At 44.4% G+C, this 17,890-nt stretch overlaps 1 protein-coding gene across 6 annotated transcripts in view; it reads left to right on the top strand.

The window, feature by feature from the left end:
- The window catches only part of OCRL (OCRL inositol polyphosphate-5-phosphatase), a 193,176-nt gene extending 178,484 nt beyond the window's left edge, over window positions 1-14,692 (top strand). For all 6 annotated transcript variants that reach the window (XM_029607427.1, XM_029607425.1, XM_029607424.1 and 3 more), the window contains 2 exons: window positions 8,130-8,241; window positions 10,141-14,692. In XM_029607427.1, coding sequence (XP_029463287.1) covers window positions 8,130-8,241; window positions 10,141-10,265 — 237 coding nt within the window. In that variant the 3' untranslated portion in view covers window positions 10,266-14,692. The remainder of the gene's footprint in view (window positions 1-8,129; window positions 8,242-10,140) is intronic.
- The last annotated feature ends 3,198 nt before the right edge of the window (window positions 14,693-17,890 follow it).

Genomic DNA, 17,890 nt, shown 5'->3' with positions numbered 1-17,890 from the left:
TGACATCTTGGATGGAGCTCTATCTGGTATCACCACTGGACATTTGCAATGCAGCAACTTAGTCATCTTTGCATTCATTTTCAAAGCATTATCGTCTTGATAGCTGGGTCAGAAAAGAAAAACAGCCTTTGGCTCGAGGGTGCTGAGAGCGGTGTTGGTAGTCCTAACCATATGAGGGGTAACTTGGGTACATTGCATGGGTCTGGACTGATCTGGCTGGATGATGAGAGAGGTGAAATTTACTCTTACCTGATAACTTCCTTTCCTTTTACTTGAGTCCAGCCAAACCAATCCAGAACCCTCCCTGACTGCCAACAATTATTCTGCCATTTCTGTAGAGTGATTGTGGTGTTCTCCTAGGACAAGCAGGATGGTAGTCCTCACACATGGGTGACATCATGAGTTGGAGCCTGACATGGAAAACTTCTGTCAAAGTTTCTAGAACTTTGGCTGGCACACTGAGCTTGCTTAGCATGCCCTAGTCCACACGGGGTCCCTTTTCAGTCACTTTTTTTCCGCCTCTCTTTTCCTGCAAAGCTGTTGTCTCACGGTCTTGGAGCCTCTGCTCTTTTTCTGGAAAACTAATCCAAATTTCGGCTGTTTTTTGCCTTGTTCCTGCGCCAGGTCCCTCTCAGTTCCACCTGGCCTTAGTCAGTCTTGCGATGTGGTACGTTCTCGTTCACGGTCAGTTCCCAGTAGCGGTGTCCTTCAGGGCCCGCAGGCCATCATCTGTTCGCTGGCCTTAATTTTTGTCATGGCTTCATTGGGTTTTCATCAGTAACCCCAGTGCCCTCGGACTATGTTGATTACAGATCCACGCAAAGTGAGCATCTTCTGCCTGGGGGTGTCCCACGACATTCGAGTGTGCTGCCTTTGTGACCAGATGACCCCCCAAGTTCATGTGGGCCCGCCTCAATAAGATGGATAGGCTGTTCGGCCTTAAGAGGTCCGAGCCTTCGATGTCTGCATCGGTGTCTTTGACATCGAAGGATCAGGGGGAACCGATGGGCATCAATCTTCACCCGCCCCTGGTGACCCGAGAGGAATGGGGAGCTGGGGATTGAACCTCTTCAGTCTCTTCTAGGTCGAGGACATCTGGATCTTCACTTTCTACCTCGGTGTGGGGGAAAGACCGGGCCGAGTACCATGGGATGTCAAGAAAGCATTGATATCTGTCACAGTTGTGCTCAGAGTAGGACTCGGGATGGCACCAGTTCTTGACATGATGCCCCTGAAGCATCCCCGAGGCGAGGAGGTTCCGCCCTCCAACGCCGGGGCTACGGAGCGGTCCCTACTGATTCCAGTGCCGGGTACCGAACTCCCTTGAGACTCCGAGGAGGATCATGCCACCCCTCCTCCAGCGCAGCCCGTTCTGGTGTCTGTGACCTTCGAAGAGAAGCCTGGAGCGCAGGGTGCATTTGGCGATGGATCGAGCCTGTGCCGCCGCCGGCCCCAGTGGTCGTGGCTTCCCTACTGGAACCGCTGTTGGAGCACCTTGATGTTCTTCTCGGCGTCCTCCCTACTCAGCTGACTCCAGTGCCCTGGGGGCCAGATGCCATCCTCATTTGTGGCTCCTCGGATGAGGAAGGCTCTTCGAGGCCGGTGGTGCCACTGCGCCTTCCCGCTTCTCTGCTTGCCCTACCGGGTTTGCCCACAGGTCTGTCAGCACAATCTGTGCCCACGTTGCTTAGGCCTTGGGGCATGTCCTAACTAGGAATAGCCTAGTGGTTAGAGCAGTGGGCTACGAACCAGGAGACCAGGGTTCGAGTCCTGCTGTCACTCCTTATGACCTTGGGCAAGTCACTTTACCCTCCATTGCCTCAGGTACAAAACTTAGATTGTAAGCCCTCTGGGGATAGAGAAATACCTACAGTACCTGAATGTAAACGGATGTGCTATCTCAGATCGAAAGTCGGTATATAAAAATAATAAATAAATGTCCGGACCTTCGTCTCTGGCCCAGTTTAGTGAGAACAATGCCCCTTATGACCTTTAGGGTGATGACACCTCAGATTCTTCCTCAGAGGATTCCGAGGGCTTTCCCTCGAACCCGTCTCCCCCAGAGGAACGGCGGAGGTCCTCACCAAAGGACTTAACCTTTGTACGTTTTTGCGGACCATGGCAGAAGCCATTCCGTTCCAGCTGATGACAGAGGAGGACGCTAGGCACAAGATGCTAGAAGTCCTCCAGTTTGTGGATGCCCCAAAGGAGGTTGTGGCCATTCCGATTCATGATATCTTCAAGGAACTACTCCTCAGGATTTGGGAGCACCCGCTCACAATTCAGCCTGTGAATAGAAAGGTAAATGGAGTGTACCTGGTCCAGCATTCCACTGGTTTTGAAAAGAGCAGCTCCCCCACCAATTGGTGGTGGTTGAGTCTGCGCTGAAAAAAGCCAAACGCTCCTGGACTCATGCCTCTGCTCCCCCAGGGAGGGAACACAGGGCACTGGATGCGCTGGGTAGGAAGGTCTTTCAGGGCACCATGTTGATAGCCCAAATATCCTCCTATCAGCTCTTTATGACTCAGTACTCCTAAAACCTCTGGAAACAGACTCAGGAGGTGGCCGACCATCTGCCCCAACAGCAGCAGGATGTTCTATTGGCGGTCGTGCATCAGAGCCTTGAATGTGGGAAGTATGAAGTACGCTCCACATTCGATGTCTTTGAGTTACGGCTGCTGGGATTGGCGCCCGCAGGATGGCTTGGCTCCGGGCCTCAGACCTCCAGCAGGAGGTGTAGTAGAGGCTCGCTAACTTGCCGTGTACTGGCAAAAATCTTTTTGGCGATAAGGTGAGGGATGCGGTGGCTCAGTTGTGGGACCCCCATGAGATCTTCCAGCATCTTTCTGTGAGTACCTCTTACCCGCCATCTTCAGCCAGAAGGTCAACGCGACAAAGGCCGCAATGACCATTCTACCATCAGCGGAAGTATTACCTGTTTGCGTATCTCACTTCTGCCCACAGAGAGTGAGCTCTTGGGGCCGTTAGAGTCAGCAGGGAGCACTCAAGGTCAGCCAGCTCCCCAGCCGAGCCCCGCTACGGGGATTTGACTGATGGGGAGGGAGCAGGAGCCAGATGCCCGTTCTCATGCCGTGGGACCCCTAGGTCGGAGGTTGGCTACGATTCTTAGCAGTTCGATGGCCAGGGATCACCTTGGACAAGTGGGTTCTGTCCATATTGCGGCAGGTATACCGGCTGAATCTGTTGGATGTCCTGCCAGATTCTCCATCAAGCTCTTTTTGGGGGCCATAAGCTTGTCAGGAGACCCTCTTGCAGGAACTCTCCGCCCTAGTAACTGTCAGAGTGGTCGAGCCTGTTCCCCCAGGACAATTGGAACGGGGTTTCTATTCCTGTTATTTTCTGATTCAAAAGAAAACTGGGAGCCTCCACCCCATCCTGGATCTGAGGGCCTTGAAGAGGTTTCGAAAAAGATAAAGGTTCAAGATGGTCTCTGGGCACCCTGATTCCCCTCTTGTAAAAAGGGGACTGGCTATGCTTCTTCAACTTAAGACACCTATACCCACATTGAGATCTTCCAAGGTCACAGGAAGCATCTCCAGTTTGTGGTGGGCGAATGCCATTTTCAATACTGGGTGTTACCATTCGACCTGGCCTCCGCACCACAGGTCTTCACCAAGTGTCTGGTTGTGGTGGGGGGCATACCTGCGCAGATTGGGAGTGCAAGTTTTCCCCTACCTGGATAATTGGCTAGTAAAAAACATTACCCAGATGGAGGCAACGTTTCCTGCAATTAACCATCCACGTGCTGGAGCCTTTGGGAATCATTATCAACTACCCAAAGTCTCACCTGAAAACTGTCAATGTGTCTGGAATTCATTGGATCCCTGCTGGACACGACACAGGCATAGGCCTTTCTACCCCACAGCAGGGCGCTGTCTCTGGCATCCCTGGCGGGAGTGTGCAGTGGAGCCAGCGAGTCTCCACCAGGCAGATGTTAAGGCTGCTTGGGCACATGGCCACTACCGTCCATGTTACTCCCCTTGCCCATTTGCATATGAGTAGGCCCCAATGGACTCTGAGGTATGGCATCAGGCCACTCAGAGCCTCTGGGTCTGCATCCAGGTTACTCTCTCTCTGGGGCTCTCTATCCTGGTGGGGGACCCTCTCCGACCTGGAGTGTGGGTATCGTTTCAGTCTCCTCCTGTGCAGGCTGTACTCACCACAGATGCCTCCCATCTGCAGTGGGAAACCCACGTGGAGAGACTCTGCTTTCAAAGCCTGTTGTCCGCCCAGGAAGCACAATGCCAGATCAACTTCCTGGAGTTCTGAGTAATCAGGTACGCCTTCTGGGCAGGATGGTCCTGATCCAGACTGACAACCATGTGGTATATCAGTAAGCAGGGGGACAAGAGGTCGTTCCTCCTGTGCCAGGAGGCGGTCTAGATCTGGTCCTGTGCTTTGTCCCAAGAAATGGTGCTCTGAGCCATGTACTTGGCCAAAACAAACAATGTGATAGCGGACTGGCTCAGTCAAGTTTTCTAACCCCATGAGTGGTCCCTGAACCAGTTGGTGGCAAACCAAATTTTTCGTCTCTGAGGCACTCCGGACATTGATGTTTGCATACCCCTGCAACAGCAAGATAACTCAGTTCTGCTCTCTGTATGGAGCGGACATTGTCCCAGCCTCTGAATCCTTTGCCCACCACTGGGGCCAAGGCCTTCTGTATGAGTATCCTCTAATCCTGCTAGTGTTGAAGATTCTCTTGAAGCTTTGCCAGGACTGGGGGACCATGATCCTGGTGGCCCCACGTTGGCTAAGGCAGTTCTATTTCCCACTCCTGCGGGATCTCTCCCTCCGGGAACCAATCCGGGAACTTCCCCAGATCTCATCTCTCTGAATCAGGGCAGGTTGCAGCATCCCAACCTTCGGGCTCTGTCTCTCACGGCCTGGATATTGAGAGGCTGATTCTGCTGCCCCTTGACCTCTTGATGATGTTTCTCAGGTCCTGGTATCTTCCAGAAAACCTTCCACTAGGAAGTCTTATGGGCTGATATGGAAGAGGTTTTCTGTGTGGTGTGAGCAACGTGGTCTAGAAAATTTTTCTTGCTCCATTCACAAACTGCTTGATTACCTCTTCTACCTCTCGGAAGCTGGTTTAAAAACCAACTCCGTTAGGGTGCACTTGAGCACAATTGGAGCTTATCATCAGGGTGTAGATGACTCGCCCATCTCCATACAATATTTGGTGGGTTGCTTCATGCGAGATCTGCTTCAGTTGAAACCTCCTCTGAAGCCTGCCGCTGTGTCTTGGGACCTCAGTGTGGTGATTGCTCAGCTGATGAAGGCTCCTTTCGAGCTGAAACTCCTGACCTGGAAGGTCATCTTTTTAGTGAAGGTCACTTCAGCGCACAGAGTCAGGGAACTTCAGGCGCTGGTAACTTACCCTCCATACACAAAGGTTTTTCATGACTCGGTGGTTCTCTAGTCGCACCCCAAGTTTCTACCCAAGGTGGTAACAGAGTTCCAGCTGAACCAGTCAGTGATCCTGCCGACCTTTTTTCCCAAGCCTCACACCAAAGCGAGCAGGCCCTTCACAGTTTGGATTGCAAGAGGGCTTTAGCCTTCTATCTGAAGTGGACAGAAAGTCAAAAGCAATCCATGCAACCCTTTGTCTCTTTTGACAAAAATATATTGGGAGTTGCTGTTGATAAGCAGACACTGTCCAACTGGTTAGCGGACTGCATCTTGTTCTGTTATACATAGGTGGGACTGCAGCTTGGGGGTCTTTCAAGGCTTATTCCATCAAAGCCATAGCGACTTCGGTGGCATATTTAAGGACTGTACCTATAGAGATCTGCAAGGCTGCAACGTGGAGTTGCCCCCCATGTTCACTTCTCACTATTATCTGGATAGAGATGGCCGATGTGACAGTAGGTTTGGCCAGTCCGTCCTCCGGAATCTCTTTCAGCTGTAAACCCAACTCTTCCTTCCTAGTGCCCTTTTTTCGGGTTCAGACTGTCTCCCTCAGTTACCAACAGCACCACTGTTGTGCCCATTGGTATGTGATTAGGTGTCTGTTGGTCATTTTGCCTTCGGGGACAGTCTGTAACTAAGGATTCACCCATGTGTGAGGACTACCATTCTGCTTGTCCTAGGAGAAAGCAGAGTTGCTTACCTGTAACAGGTAAGCAACCTGTACCTAGGACAGCAGGATGTTAGTCCTCACAAAACCCACCCGCCACCCCGTCTACGTTTGTTGTTTTATTTTTTTGTAATTCTATGTTACGAGACTGAAGAGGGACCCCGCATGGACATGTGGATTAAGGCATGCTGAGCATGCTCAGTGTGCCAGTCAAAGTTCTAGAAACTTTGACAGAAGTTTTCCGTGCCGGGCTCCATCTGATGATGTCACCCATGTGTGAGGACTTACATCCTGTTGTCTTAGGAGAACCTGTTACAGGTAAGCAACTCTGCTTTACTGGCTCATGCTGGGAAAGTGTGTTTGTCAGTGTTAGTGCTGGTGGAGCCATGGAATTCTTTGTTCAGGTGAGTGATCTATTTTTGATTCCTCCCATAAAGTTTCTATCATAGAAACATAGACATGATGGCAGAAAAGGACCAAATGGTCCATCCAGTCTGCCCAGCAAGCTTATGCTTGTATCTGCCACGCTCTGCAGGTTACCCCCATGTTTATCAGTTTCCCACACTGTAAAAGTCAGGCCCCTCATTGCTTACTGTCTGAATCCAATTCCCTTTTACTCCCTGTCGTTGAAGCTGCATTAAAAGTATCAGGCTTATTGGTTAAGGGTAGTAACCGCCGAACCAGCAAATTACCCCTGTGCTTATTTGTTTCCCCAGACTGTAAAAGGTAGGGGCTCTCGGTTGCTGTCTGAATCCCATTCCCCTTTTTCCCTGCCTTTGAAGCAGAGAGCAATAATGGAGTTGCATTAACAGTATGTAGGCTTATTGAACCGCCACACCAGCAAGTTACCCCGTGCACTTTTTTTCTTCATTCCATCCTCTAGTTTTGTTTTTTTTAGAGATCCGCAGTGTTTCTCCCATGTCCCTTTGATCCCTAAAGAACTAGAGGATAGAAATGAAGAAAAGAGTGCATGGGGTTAACTTGTGTTATATTCTTTCTTGGCTGTTCTCTAGAAGCCCTTTGGTTATGTGGCAGGGTAGTTTGTTACACCCTAGAAGGATTAGCAAATCCTTATTGTAATTCTCTATTCATAGGTCTTCCAAATTTTTGTCCTCTAGATCTTACAAAACTCTGCAGCACATCTTCTTGTAGGTGGGTTCCCATGGGACCATATTACTCCTGTCTTAAAGGAGCTTCATTGGCTCCTGTAAAGTATCGAATTAAATTTAAATTACTTTCAATGACTTTTAAAATCATAAAACAGGATGGCCCAAATTACCTCTTATCACTCCTTATACTTTATGAACCTACACGGACTGTACGTTCGCAAGGGAGATTTCTTTTAGGTGACCCCTTGGTTAGGAAAGCACGATTGAAGAGCATTCATTGCAGAGCCTTTTTTGCCATCAGCCCTACCGTTTGGAATCATCTACAAGGTTCTCTTCAAATGTTTGATATAAAGGTTTTTCACAAACAGCTGAAGTCTCTACTCTTTCAAACAGCCTTTTCATAATGTAAATTTTATTATGTTTAACTGTTTTATTATCTTACATTGTATCTTTTGTTTTATTTATATCATTTATTTATTGTAATCTGCTTAGAGATGGGATCCATAATAAGCAGAATATAAAAGACTTTAAATAAATAAATAATAAATAAGGGTGATGTCAGCAAACTTGTCGTCTTCATTTACCTGTTGGAGAGCAGAATCCATGCATCTGGACTGGTTTGGCTGGACTCAAGGAAAGGAAATTATTAGATAATAGTAAATGTTATCTTGCTTCCTGCAAAATTCAGTGTTCGCATAAGAAATCAGTAATGAATTCACCAATGCAACCTGTCTAAACACAACCTATTTACAAACTAAAACTGTGAGTTGTCCCATAATGTATAATTTTATATTGTGATTAGTGTGGTTATTATTAATGGGAAAAATGTGGTATATTAGTTCCTAGTATGAGAATATAAACAGAGAGTAGGGTATACTTAACTGATAGAAGTCCATCTTTTCCCTGTCTGTCTCTAGGTAATTTCCCAGCTGCCACGGTGTCACCGAAATGTTTTCCGATATCTGATGGCTTTCCTACGAGAGCTGCTCAAATATTCAAGTGACAACAATGTTAGTGCCAACATGATTGGTAAGCACATACTTCCCTCTGCGCTTCCCTACTCACCAATTCCTCCAATATATAGAATCATCCCACTAACACCTGCTGCCCTGCTTATTCCCTACCTGGGAACCTATGGACATATGGATCTTTTTGTTGATCCTTTAGCCCATTAGCTTGTTAAAAGAGCACAGTATCTTATTAATTAGGTCACTTCATATTTTAATTTACATTATGCTGCATTTTAAAGACTCTTAGTAAATGAATTAAAATTGATCACTACACTTCTTGATGCTTCATTCTTTTTTTTATTCAGTTGATAATCACTCCCTTCATCCTTCTGCCTCTGACAGATATTTGAGAACCACTTGGTTCATCCTGTTCCTTCATCCATTTAGACCTAGACAACTCTGTCACTACCATCTATTCAATGTCAGCAAGTTTTACTGTCTTTTTTTTTTTCCTGCTCAGCTCCTTGATTATACTTTTAACCCAGGATTTTATCAGCATGTTTTATAAAATCTAAAAAAAAAATTAGCTATAAGGCTGAATGGGCAAGAATAGAGGACCTTATCTAAGGAATGCATGACTTCATCCAGTCCCTATTATCTCTGCTACACAAACCTCCCCATTACTGAGCAGTCTTTGAAAATTCCCTCACACTTCAAGCCTGATGCTTAACTAGATTGATTCCCAGTTAGCCAGGAGTTTGGTTGTAGCTAGCTTGTGTCAGTTATACTCCTAAACGTCACAGGCAGACAAAGTGGTTTACCTAGACTACTGTTTCAAGAGCCACACAACTGACATTAAAACTTTGAGTTCTTGATTTTAACCTAGGGTTCCAGCCACTTTATTTGCTTAAAACATTTATACCCCACCTGTACAATATTTTGACTACTCATTCTCCCTGTAAATACACTTTGAATTATTGAATATCCTTTTCTCGCAAATACAGCATACACTATACATGATTAAAAAGCCCTATCCACATATATGTTACATATGTTTTGGAATAGGTTATAAGACTAGAGGTTCATTGTGTTCAACTGTCTTTTGATTTATTAACCATTTTCTTTACATGGTAATTCATGGTAAAAACAGAGAAACCTGATGGCAAAGAAAAAATTATACAGACCATCTAGTCTGCCCATCCACACCAACTATTCAGCTTTACAGTCCCACGCCCTCAGAGATCCCCTGTATTTATCCCATACTTTATTGAATTCATATACTGTCCTTGTCTCCATCACTACTACTGGGAGGCTGTGCCTCATATCCACCACCCTCCCTGTAAAGAAATATTTCCTTAGAGGACTCCTTGTCTACCTCATTTCACCTTCATCCCACAGTATCTTATTGCAGAGTCTCCATTCCGTTGAAAGAGGCTCACCTCCTGTGCATGGAAACCTTCAAGATATTTAAACGTCTCTCTCATATCTCCCTTATCTTGCCTTTCCTCTAGGGTATACATGTTTAGATCTTTAAGTCTATCCCTATATGCTTTAGAATGAAGACCACTGGTCATTTTAGTAGCCACTCTCTGGATTGTCTCCATCCTGTTTATATCCTTTTGAAGGTGCGGTCTCCAGCACTGTACACAGTATTCCAAGTGAGGTCTCACCAGGGGCAATATCACATCCTTTCTTTTGCTGCAACAATTAAAATAACAATTCCTTCAGACATATAGCCATCAGCTCAGAATGTCTGCATTAGTAGTTATATCATTATACCCACCAGTAACGCTTTCCTGTAAAAAGTGATGTGGGCACTGTACATGATTAGGGATCCTATGTTTCATGCATCACTGATAATTCATGCATTGTATAGAGAGCCGTTATTTCTGGTAATGCATAGCCCTTTCTTTCTCATCATGAGAGTACTGATATTTCCTAAGGTCATGTCACTAATGTTTTTCCTTTTCCTTCCTAGCCACTCTCTTTGCCACTCTTCTATTACGGCCACCACCAAACCTGATTGGGAGACAGACTCATCTTGACCGCCAGCGAGCCATCAATTTTATTCTTGGCTTTTTATTGGGGAGCGAGGAAGAGTAATCAAGAGATCCATGGAGCAAAATATCATGTTCCCCCCCAACATGCAGGCATGTCCTGAACTGATGAGGAACGGAGTCATGCAGAAGCTGTGGGTCTGGATCTCCTTTCAGGCCGTAATATTTTGTCAGTCCAGAAGGGTGGGGTTTACAACTTTCTAGCACCGTACCCCACAGGCCCCAGTGAACTGACCTGCTCATCAAAGTAGAACTCCAGCACCCAGCGTTGCTGTCCAGATGATTGTATTTAATTAAAAGGAAGGACACTACATTGAAGCTCCATATTTTTCCCCTGAAAGTGTATTATTTCTGTGTGGAATCCAGTTGGGTTTTGGCAAGTTCACAGGGTACTCTGAACAGTTTGTAGGGTCAGTGATGAAATCCAATTCTCATCTCCACCAGCTCCATCCCAGCCTCTTGTTAATTCCACCCTGATAAATGATTATAGCTCCAGTCTTCTTGTTTTTAGAATTGCTCACGTCTTTTTACACTCATATATTCCTTTTTTTTTTTCCTGTTTTTTGCCCATGCCTATTGTTTGCAACTGTTTTGGGGACAGAAAAATCAGTGAAGTTAAGGACAGTTGCATCAATACACAGGACCGGGGTAGTTTCTGATACACTGTGGCAATGAGTAAGTGCTTGTTATACATCTGTTATTTAAATATGTTGTGCCGGTCTCTACGTGTTTGTGTGGTCCTTCCTGAATGGCTTTTCATGTAAATATATGTTGGTCTCAGTAGTGGTATCAGTTGGGTAGGGCTATTTACTCCTAAGACTGCACAGCAAGACTGGGTGGTTCTTCTGAAAATGGAAGTATTGCAGAAGGGTATTGCACGCCTCACCATCGCTGAATCTCTGCCAGTGTCGTCTTACAGCTCTCTTCCAGAAAGGGTGTGCATTACTAGTGAGTGCCAGTGATTATAGTTGTGTTTCTTTCTGATGGAAGTGTGCTCGCTATAGCATTTAAACCCTCTCAGCATCACACACACACACACGCAACTTACCTTCTGGGTACCACAGATTACTGCCAAGATTCCCCAACTTTTAATTGAAGGGGTTTTTATCAAGATTAACACTAAATACATATGATTCAGTCTTGTAATGTATGAAGTCGTAGAAAAGCTGTGCAACTCCTGAGTAGCATTTATGGTCATAAGGGATGGGAAGGAAAAGAAGTAACAATTTGCAAGGCTAGTGTTTGGGGCAGCAAGGCGACACTTTTCTCTTTTGATTCTGGACAGCAGGATATTCCATTTTTCTATGTGATGTAGGTAAAACACCGACTAGACTGAAGCAACTAAATTCTGGGCCATCTTTATTTGAGACGGAGATGGGCTGCTCAGAGAAGATTTGGTAATGCTATGTGCGTGCCAACAGTGGGAGCAGTGTTCTATAAGCTATGGTGGGATTAGAGAAAAGGCAATGCTACAAAGAGTGATATTGTGACAGGAAGCAGAGCTGGACGGGACGGCACTTGATTTGTTGCATTGATGTATAAATTGGTATCCAGTCGGTTCTAGCCTTCGATGTCTGTCGGTCGTACGTTTCAAGCTTGTTTGAGCTATATATGCACTTAAGAATAAAACTCTCTTGGAATTTTTGTTCTGTCTTTACCTGAGACATAGTTATGCGCCTGTGTCCTGTCATAGCTCTGAGATCTACTCACGCTGTGCTTATACCCTTCTTGCCTGATAGAGAGGCACCCATAATCTGTACAACTTGACATGGATAAGCACGGCCTGACACTGAAAGACCAGCGTGTCCTAAGACCAGCCTATCCTTGGTTACTCCATGAGGGACCGAATTACTCTATTCTTTAGTATTTACATTGAAAGAGTTTTTAATGGTGTGATGCAGAATCATCAGAAGAGTTTAGGACAGCTAACCTGTTCCTGGTACTTTCTGAGACTTTTATCCTGAACTGAGACATGTACCAGCTTCAGACAGCCCCTCACTGCCTTGTCAATATTTTCCAGCCTTGCTTGCTTACAGGGTCGTGAAGCTTTCATTCACAACTTTAGGTCATCTCTCCCCTTCATTCTTTCTGCAGGCTTGCAGCTGAAAATAGGTTCCGTAAAAGCTTCTTTGAGTGAGCAGAGTGCCAATTCTTCTGTCGCTCATTCTTAGATGGCCAGCAATTGCCACCACTATCACAGTCCCAGGTACTTTTTACTCGCAGGGGATGTAATTGTGTGGTAGAGCCTGCAGTACTCTGAACTGTGTCTGATCTAAGGGAGAGGAACCCGAGTCATATATTCAGCTCTGCATTCCTACATGTGTACAGCATAGCATAGAAACTGGGTGCAGATCTTGGCCATGAAGACTTTTAATGGGGAAGCCTAATACGCTCAGGGTTGATGTCTGTGTCATTCATTATATTGCTCTTCTGGTAGAACCTCTAGTGTTAGTGCTCCAGGAGTTAAGCTTGGAAGAAACTAATACTTAAATTCAAACAACTCTTATCGTCTACTGAACTTCATGTAGGATAGAAAATGGTCACTGGAGTTGAGGGGGAGAAGTTTGTTTGACCCCCATTAGATTCATAACAGGGCTCCAACTTCAGTAAGATATGTTTAGAGAAGTGCTGTGCATATGGATAACGCCGTACATTTTGTCACAACTGTTTACATCTAGCAAACAGTAAAAATGCACGCAGCGGCCATGGGTAGGCCATGTAGCTAGAGGTCAGACAGGAACAGAGTAGCCATCTGAAGAAATGTGCTGTAATCGGTGCTAGCAGTATAAAGAGAATGTAGAGCAATCAGTCTCTGATTACCTACCTACCTATTTGGTAAAGTAATTACCAGATAGGTAGGTCCTTTTTCATAAAGATAATCGTCTGTAAAAGCCCTTTACGATTCTGGGTTTACTCCTCAGAAATGCAATCTGTAGAATAACTGAATAAAGTGTCACTCCACTTCGAGTTACTATGTAAGAACAAAACCTTAGGATTATCTATATGTGATTGCTGTATGAATTCCAACTTATTTTTGCTCAGTTTATTGATTCAGATCATGTTTTAGCGTTCTTAGTTACTGCAGAGTGACAGCAAAATAAAAAAAAACTGGTGCTGTGTATTGAGAGTGATGTCATCTAATAGTCTGATCATGATCTGCTCTCTTGTAAGAACACAGTCTGGGCTTCACATCACAGTTTCTGTTTGCAGTCATGGAGTACATAGTAGAAATGCTGTTAACTAAGCAGATATGAGCAGAAAAATTTAAAGCCCCTATATACACAAGCAGCCTAAAAGTCTCAGTTTTAGACTTATCACCCAGATTTCTAGAGTGACTGTTGGCTCTATATTTGCTGGGTAAACTTCTCCAGTTCTGGTTTTTCCTGACTGCATGCTTGGATGTGTCAACCTGCTTTTCTTAGGGAAATCAGTGGAGTAAGCCCAAGATTAGATCAGCTTGACTTCCAAAACTGAAGCCATCTGACCACCTTAAGAAAAAGATATCACTGCTGCTTAATAATACGCTGTTTCAACTTTATCATTTGTAGAGCCACATGAGCAGCAGGTTCTACTCTGTTAAAAGGCCACTTTAAAGCACCTCATTCCGTAACTTATTCTCTCTGTGACAATGAGCCCATGATGAAGTTCAAGTGTGTTCCCCTTGTGTTCTCCGTTCTGTGTTTGCTCTCGTTTTATCACTCAGAATATGTGGTAGTATGGCTAAAGATAACTTCTCTTCTGCCCCATACTGAAGGTCTGAGGGGGTAGCTCTACTGCGTATGCTTTCATCATCTGTATAAAGATAGAGGACACCAATTCCTTCACATCCCAAGGTAAAATGACTATGAATTGAACTTATTCAAACTGTAGAGGGCTTTCAACAAAACTATCTAAGTACACTATTATTTTCAAACAGGCAATCCAGCATTTGATCTCAGTGTTTACTGTTAGTGATTTTTGGTAATATGTGAACAAAGGGAACCCATCTTGATGTGCTTCTGGAGGGATGGTTTTGCAGTAACTAGTACAATCTGGAAGCACACAGTACTTTGGTGATATTACTGTTTTAGTTTTATTGAAAAATGTCATTACAATAGCTGGATGGACATTGTAACATCATGAGAGTGAGGGGACAAAAGGAGAATATATATATATATATATATATATATATAGCTAGAGAGTCTGATTGTTTTTAGCAAAACCGCCCTTTTCTACGAAGAAGGTGGTTCTTTAATGTGCTTAGAGCATTCACTGGTCTGGTTTTCTGTCATGGTTTTCTTATGCTTGTTTCCACCCTCATGTTTTCTTCCATAGCCATTGCAATGTTCAGACATGAGTTTCTGTCATGCAGCAGAACATTAGCAGGTTTTCTGGTTCATGTTTCAGTTTATTAAATAATTTATTGGAAAATAGCATATTCACAATAACTGTACATTGTGCAATCAATAAAGCTACTTTTATCTCGGAGGGAAATGAGTAGTGTTTTGTTTTTTTTAGGGGTTTTCAAACCCTTGTTGCACACGGTCTCACCTGTTCATCGCACACAATGTCATGGTGAAGTGTGGTAAGCAGGTGTGAAATATTCTCTGCCCCCTGCTGACCTCACCATTTCACACCTCTCAGGAACATGTAGGGCTAGCATCCAGTAATACTGTTTGCAAAGAGAGCTGTATGAGGAAACCTTAGGATTGCTTCTCCGTATCTACCTACAAGTGATGGATTGGAATTGCTTTTCGGTACTTAACACATTGTTTCTAAACACTTTGTTTATTGGAGAGTGATAAAACATGGAAGGAGAGTTAGCTTTTTGTGTTCCATTTAACTTTCAGTCTACACCAAGTGGTATGAACAGGTCATGTTAACAAGAAACCAAGACTGACTGCCCAGTTTTGCTTTAGTTCCTGTGGCAATGAGACTTTGGGTGGATGCCTTACTTTCACAGAATTTCAGACTTAAAAGAAGCCTGTGAAATCAGAAGGCGCTCTAGCAAAAAGCTGGCAAGCTATTGATAAGAGAAAATCAGCTGTTTTTAATATAGAAAGCCAGCTCCCGTGCTACTATGTTAAAATGCCAGCAAGCTACTCAAAGGGAAATAGTTTAAATGAAAAAAGGTGCCTTTTTGTAAGCAACGCTGTCTGAATTCCCTTTTAGTGGAAAATGATTTATAAAAAAAAAAACATTTTTGTGTGCTGTTACAGCTTTCCTGAGTCTAAGCTGTACTCCAAGAAGATGAACAATCTGTGTTTTGGCCCAGAAGGCCTTACTTAGAACCTAGAAGTTAATAAGAGTTACTGCTACCTTGGAAGCACAGTTATATAATGCCTTCCTTTTTTAAGTGTCAAATATGTTATGGCAGATAAGGGCTATTTATTTTTTGTAATCCAATGCATTTAAAATGGAAAAAAAAACATATTCCAAACTAGACAAAAATATGGGATTTAAATCCCAATGGGCCCAAAACTGGTGACTTTTTCCTAAGGTATAGCTCAGTCACATAATAATAAAACGCTTAGCTTCACACTAGTTGACCCCAACATGGTGCCATGTTTCATAGAAAACTGCCTCTGGGTATATTTCAAAACCATGCTGATCCTCTCACACCAAGCCGAACCTGAACTGGATATTATGGTCCTGCCCGATTCAATTTTAGAAGTCACTGAAAGAATGAAAGTGAGACTCTGTGTTTAAAAGGAAACAGAAATGTCATCATCAGCTAAAAAATAACCATAGAGAAGAAATTTTTGAAAATTTTAAATCAATGAATACCATTCTTATCTATTCATTTAAGTCTAACCAGGGGCACAGACCCCCCCCCCCCCCCCACCATGAAAATCCAAAATTGCTTCCGTCTGTTTAAGGATCCCTGTATATCTCCCCCATGTATTGGAGGCTGAATGCTGTTTCAAAAGATAATGAGCAACAAGCAACAGTGCAGTGGTGTTCTGTGTATTAAGGCAGCTCTTATGTTCTGTAAGCTGCACTCGAATCGGCCAGCATATATCAAATTACATAGGCATTAAATGATGTCAACAACACCAGATGATGAACAATGACTCTTGAGATGTAGTGTATGGCTTGATGTAGGATGGCTTGATGTGTACAAGTAATAGTGGTGTTACATGCCGAGCAGTGTCCACAAGCTTGATGGCCATTTCCCATTTCAGTAGCTGCTGAGGTTTCATTCTGAACGTCTGAGTGTACCACCATATCTCCGATGCTATGACCTCAGGAACAAGCAACCCTTAGAAACGCATTAAACACCTGGTGCAAGGCTAAAACATGCCATGTTTCTTCATAATAGCAATTACGCCATTCTATGACCACATCTCGAGTACTGGGTACAGTTCTGATCTCAAAAACGATAGTGTGGAACTAGAAAAGGTACAGTGAAGAGCAACAAAAATTATAAAAGGCAAGGGACAGCTTCCTTATGAAGAAAAGCTAAACAGGTTAGGGCTCTTAAATTTAGAGAGATGAATAAGATGGGATATGATAAGAGGTTTCTAAAATCTTGAGTGGGGTGGGCAGATGAGTAGGGATCAGTTATTTAGCCTTTCAAATACTACCAAGACACGGGGACATTCCAGGAAACTAACAGGCAGCAGATTTAAAATAAATTGGAGAAAGTATTTTTTTTCACTCAATACACAATCAAGCTATGACATTTGTTGCTGGAGGAGGGGGTCAAGACATCTAGCAGGTTTAAAAGGGGTTTGGACAAGTTGCTGCAAGAAAAAAATTATAAACAGTTGTTTGCCTTGTAGACTTGGGAAAGCTACCACATTACTGCGGTGAGGTAGCAACAAGGAAATGCTCTGCCCTATGGGATCAGCCGGGTATTTCCTAGTAATGCGGAGTGGCCACTGTCGGAGACAGGTTGCTGGACTCAATAGACCCAGCCTAGCCCATCCTATGTCCTCAAGCTTCTGAAGCTGGGGCAATATTGCTGTCTGCGTCAGGATGGAGCTTCTCAGAATCACTTAAACTGCTGAGGAATCTTCCAGTCAGGTAAGAATGGAGGCTAGAAGACCAGGATCATTTCAGCAGATTAATACATCTCTCCCCTTTCTGACTTAAGCCCTGTTATCATTGAGTGGCTAAATGAAAACATTTGTTAGGAACCAAAGGCAACGAGTATTCATTACATGTAGCCTTTCCAGCTTGCACTGTCCAAGCAATGAAAATTATCCAGAATGCAGCCACGTGAGTCATGACGGGCTCTGAGATGTGGGACCAGGTTCTTATGGCCTGGATTGGCCACTGTTGGAAACAGGATGATGGGCTTGATGGACCCTTGGTCTGACCCAGTATGGCATTTTCTTATGTTCTTATAACGTCTGTTCTGTCATCCCTGTGCATTTATTTATATTTCACTTTTCACCCACTTCAACGTGGATTACATTCTTAAGTTCATGTCCCCATGTTAACACCCCGCCCCCCGTGTTCAGTTACCTGGGCAGGCACCTGGCAAGAGTCCCCAGTCACTTGAGCTCCATCAACCTTGAGTGCTTGGCACCTCATGCATCCACCTGAGGAAGAAGTATTAGTGGTAGGATTTCTCAGCTTTCACAAATGAAACTATAAATGGGGCTGGCAATATTTACAAGTATGTACAAGGTTTTTTTTTAGACTATATGGGGCGGATTTTAAAAGGCCTGCGCGCGCCGGCGC

Source organism: Rhinatrema bivittatum, chromosome 6 (genome assembly GCF_901001135.1).
Source record: "Rhinatrema bivittatum chromosome 6, aRhiBiv1.1, whole genome shotgun sequence".
Taxonomy (NCBI): Eukaryota; Metazoa; Chordata; class Amphibia; order Gymnophiona; family Rhinatrematidae; genus Rhinatrema; species Rhinatrema bivittatum.
This window is presented reverse-complemented; position numbering and strand designations above follow the sequence as displayed.